The sequence below is a fragment of the Chiloscyllium plagiosum genome, chromosome 32 (assembly GCF_004010195.1).
Source record: "Chiloscyllium plagiosum isolate BGI_BamShark_2017 chromosome 32, ASM401019v2, whole genome shotgun sequence".
In the NCBI taxonomy this organism is placed as follows: domain Eukaryota; kingdom Metazoa; phylum Chordata; class Chondrichthyes; order Orectolobiformes; family Hemiscylliidae; genus Chiloscyllium; species Chiloscyllium plagiosum.
In genome coordinates, this window is record NC_057741.1 from 16,345,106 (window position 1) to 16,350,080 (window position 4,975).

Sequence of the window (4,975 nt, forward strand, 5' to 3'; positions counted from 1 at the left end):
CAGCAGGAGAGAGGGTCTAGCAGCAGGAAAGAGAGGATCTAGCAGCAGGAAGGTGAGGGTCTAGTAGGAGGAAAGAGAGGGTCTAGCAGCAGAAAAGAGAGGGTCTGGCAGCAGGAAAGAGAGGGTCTAGCATCAGGAAAGAGAGGATCTAGCAGCAGGAAAGAGAGGATCTAGTAGGAGGAAAGAGAGGATCTAGCAGCAGGAAAGAGAGGGTCGGGCAGCAGGAAAGAGAGGGTCTAGCAGCAGGATAGAGAGGGTCCAGCAGCAGGAAAGAGGATCTAGCAGCAGGAAGGTGGGGGTCTAGTAGGAGGAAAGAGAGAGTCTAGTAGGAGGAAAGATAGGGTCTAGCAGCAGGAAAGAGAGGGTCTAGCAGCAGGAAAGAGGATCTAGCAGCAGGAAGGTGAGGGTCTAGCATCAGGAAAGAGTGGATCTAGCAGCAGGAAAGAGAGGGTCTATCATCAGGAAAGAGAGGGTCTAGCAGCAGGAAAGAGAGGGTCTAGCAGCAGGAGAGAGTCTAGCTGCAGGAAAGAGAGGGTCTAGTAGGAGGAAAGAGAGGGTCTGGCAGCAGGAAAGAGAGGATCTAGTAGGAGGAAAGAGAGGGTCTAGCAGAGGAAAGAGAGGGTCTAGTAGGAGGAAAGAGAGGGTCTAGCAGCAGGAAAGAGAGGGTTTAGTAGGAGGAAAGAGAGGGTCTAGCAGCAGGAAAGAGAAGGTCTAGCAGCAGGAATGCATAAAACCGACAGTGGGAAAGTACAAAGAGACCAGAAGCAGTAAAAGCTTGGAGCTGAACGTAAAAAATCAGGTGTTTAAAAATGTTAACACTTTTAATGAGTAAAACAAATGCTAAATTATTCAACCGTTGTTTTTATTTTTACAAAAGCTATATTTGCACTAATAAGGTGTATGAATAATGAGTAAGGATTATCAGCAGTAGTGAGATTTATTGATATTGAGGTTTAATATTATTATTGGTAAAGCTGTTTGCTATTGGTAAGCTGGACTGGCATTAATAGGGTTTACTATAGTAATTGGGTTTCAATTAATAAATAGCATACCGGCAGGGTGGCCGCAATCTCCAGAGTCCACATCCTGTGCAATGTGGCTAATCTGGGCTGCTCCCATGTCCTGGATAACCATCTGTGCAGCAAGTGTCATCACTTTGAGCTTTGGGTTTCATATCTTGAGCAGCAGCTGGCTTCACAGCAGTGCTTCTGTGAGGCTGAATGCTCTGTATATAGCACATTTATAAATGTAGTCACCTTGGGATTTAAGACCCCATACAGTGAGAGATGGAATGTGTGACCACTGGAAGTCAAATAAAAACTGACAGATATTACAGGAGCTCACAAACAAAAACAAAAGTTACTGGAAATGCTCGGCAGGTCTGGCATCATCCATAAACAGAAATCAAAGTTAACATTTCGGGTCTGGTGACCCTTTCTCAGTCCAGGGGTTTCCTGAGTGAGTCCCATTATCAGCCCATCATTCATTTCTGAATTCTGATGAGACTGATTTTTTAATTGCAAGAATATACTTTATTCACAAAAAAAACTTTATCTACATTCACATGTACTAAAGTAGTTACAGAAGCACAACCACCTGATGAAAGGGCGGCATTCCGAAAGCTAGTGCTTCCAAATAAACCTGTTGGACTATAACCTGGTGTTTTGTGACCTTTAACCTTGTCCACCCCAGTCGAACACCAGCACCTCCAAGTCATAGAGTCATACAGCACAGACACAGACCATTTGATCCAACTCATCTGCACTAACCAGACATCCTAATCTGAGCTAGTCCCATTTATTAGCATTTGGCCCACATCCCTCTAAACTCTTCTTATTTACATACCCATCCAGATGCCTTTTAAATGTTGTAATTGTTAGGTACAGTTGTTGCATATCAAGAAAAACATTGGAAATTCATATTCTCTGCAGTTGCATTTCTTATTCATGCAGGACACTATTTACATACATTGAGGCAACAAGAGGTCTAATGACTGACCAGACCCACATTAAACATTGGCAGAAAGGCCTGAGACACTGATATAATTTTGATGAGACTGTTTGGGAGTGCAGCCAAACTTAAGTCCTTGGTATCACAGCTGGCTCAACTACACAAGGGTTCAAAGAAGTCTGATAGAGTTATAGTGATAGATGATGCAATAGTTCAGAGAACAGATTGATGTTCTTGGTCGCAGGATGGTGTGTTGCCTTCCTAGTGTCAAGGTCAAGGATGTCACTCAGCAGCTGAACACCCTGAGGGAAAACAGTGAACATCCAGCAGTTATGGTCCATTTTGGAACCAATGTCATAGGATGATCAATGGATATCCTGCAGTCAGAATTTAGGGAGCTTGGTAGAAAATTAACAAGCAGGAGCTCAAAAGTAGTAACCTCTGAATTACTGTCAGTGCCACAAGCAAGTGAGTTTGAAAACCTCGGAGATTGGGACAGATGAATCAGTGGCCAGAAATGCTGATGCAGGAGGGAGGGCTTTACATTCTTCGGACATTGGGACGAGCTTTGTGTGGGAAAGGACCTGAACAGGTTGAGTGGTTTCCACCCAAACAGGGCCAAGAGAGGGTCGATTATAGCACAACTGATGATGTGTTGAATAAAGACATCCAGTCGGTATTTGATACTACATCATACAACAGACTCGTAAGCATAGCTGGTGCAAACTCTAACAAATGTGCAGGTGCAGAAAGACCAGGGTGTGTGTCTACTTGTCATTAAAGGCTGCAGGACTGGTGGAGACAGCAGTTAATAAAGCATACAATATCCTAGGTTTTATAAATGCAGACATAAAATACAAAATCATGAGGTTATGATAAACTTGTATAAAACATCAGTTCAGCCTCAGCTAAGGCACAGTATCCAGTTCTGGAAGCCACATTTTTGGAAGGATGTAAGGACATTGGAGAGAGAGTGTAGGAAAAGTTTACATTAGAGGGAGATTGTGGTGACAACAGGCATGGTGGAAGCCTTTACAGACAAGCAGGCACTGTGTGGGGGAGAGGGAGCGAGGGAGGGGGGAGGCTAGAGGGCATCAACTGGAAAATTAAAATTTTGTGGCTTTGTTCTGAAATCATTTGGCTGCATCTGAGATACTTTGCTGAATCAGCGATAGACTAGAGAGAAGATTGTGTCCCTCTCCCCTCCCCCGCCACCAATTTTATAAATTTCTATTTTGTTCTATACGTTTCCATTGATTGCTAGACTTTATTTTTTGTTACAGTACCCCTCCCAGCTATCTAACATGTTTGACTTTTCTTGAAAAGAACAAATGTTTATGAGAATTGATCATGGGAGGAGGAATTTCAGTGATGTGGATACATTGGAGAAGTCAGAAATGCTTTAACTGGATGAGAATACTGAAAGGAAATTGGGGTGAAGTATTTAAAGTTATGTTCTGCACAGAATAAATTAGGTGAAAATGTTCCCAATCATCTAAGGTTCGAGATCAAGAGGGCATAGATTTAAAGTAATTAGTAAGAGAAGCAAAAATAATATGGGGGAAAAAACGCTTGCATGCAACGTGTTATCAGGATCTGGAGTGCACTGCCTGAGGCAAGTTCAATTCAGTCATTTAAAGACGGAGTTAGATGGTTAACTGATGTGTAATGTGCAAGGTACTTGGAGATTCAATGCAGACACCTTGGGCCGAATGGCCTCCTGCGCTGTAAACATGCTGTGACTGAGGAAGCAACAACACACTGGACAGTCTTCATCCGGACATCGGGTTTATCTGCTTCTCTCTCTCTCTCTCCATTTTACCAAACATTGCAAAGGCCGGTCAATGAACACACGGGAACTTTCATTCATTTTCAACTCGACACCAATGACGACCCAGTCTCCTTCCAAGGAGGGAACAAAATACTCGCACGCAAAACCTCCAAGTCAGCCTTGTACAGGGATTTTAAAAGGGCTTGCTCATTGGTGGCGGGGGAGGGGAGAGGGACACAATCTTCTCGCTGGTCTATCGCTGATTCAGCAAAGTACCTCAGCAGATGCAGCCAAATGATTTTAGAACAAAGCCACAAAAACACACGCGAGTGAGTGTGGAACCAGTCTGATCTGCTCTCGATACATATGTTTAAAATAACACGCCCGCCCTCTCTACGCCTCCAAAAGCCATTGCCGTGTGGTGAATGAGGATCAGCCTTTTGACATGAGAAAGTGACCTTGGGTTTTTTTTTCCTCCTGGAGGACAGTGAGTTCACTGCAGTTTGACCGATCCAACAATATCCGTGCCCCATTTTCTCACAGAAAAGCAGAACTCCGATCCTTTCAAGCATAAAAAATCCACCGCAAATCGTTGACACATTTAAGTGTGACAGAGGGTGGTGGGATGTTTGTGCTTCCGCAGCAATGAATGAGATACTGATCGCTCTTTCCTTCTATCGGTTCGTTTTAATCTCATGCCTTTCAGAATTCACGCAAGCCCCTGCACTTACCATTTCTGTACACGTTCCTGATTAATAAGGAGGGGGGCGGGATCCTTGCCAAGGGCACTAGGTTGTGCCAGGCGATTCTGCAGAGATACATGGTGTGCTCGCTTGTCGCTGCAGGTCAGTCTGGGCAGCTAATGGAGGTGGGAGGATGACTGCAGATGGAAACAGGGAGATCCCGTCTGTCTGCCCACCTCTGCCTGAGCGTCACGTCCACCGCAAACGCACAGTTGGAGAAGACAGCGTGACCGGAGGGGGAGGGGGGGCGGTAGGGGTTCAATCCTGCCGTGTGGCTGCAGCGTTTACAGTTCATGCAAAAAAAAAGTCTGAATAATTATTAAGCAACCAAAGAAAAACATCCCCGACCGCCGCAGCGTGCTGGAACCACACCGGCTGTTTACAGACACACACAGCAAACATTACAGCGGCATAGTTGAGCTGTGTCCAGCGTTTCTCTGCTTACTATAGATATGGCCCGCGTTTTGTGCAGCTGATTTGCCGCTATGCGTTGTATTTTCTAACTAAAACT

At 44.7% G+C, this 4,975-nt stretch overlaps 1 protein-coding gene across 2 annotated transcripts in view; it reads right to left on the minus strand.

Moving 5' to 3' along the window:
- The window catches only part of mgarpa (mitochondria localized glutamic acid rich protein a), a 37,139-nt gene extending 32,449 nt beyond the window's left edge, over positions 1–4,690 (minus strand). For both annotated transcript variants that reach the window (XM_043674100.1, XM_043674099.1), the window contains exon 1: positions 4,453–4,690. In XM_043674100.1, the coding sequence (XP_043530035.1) occupies positions 4,453–4,543 (91 nt within the window). In that variant the 5' untranslated portion in view covers positions 4,544–4,690. The remainder of the gene's footprint in view (positions 1–4,452) is intronic.
- Positions 4,691–4,975: the final 285 nt, after the last annotated feature.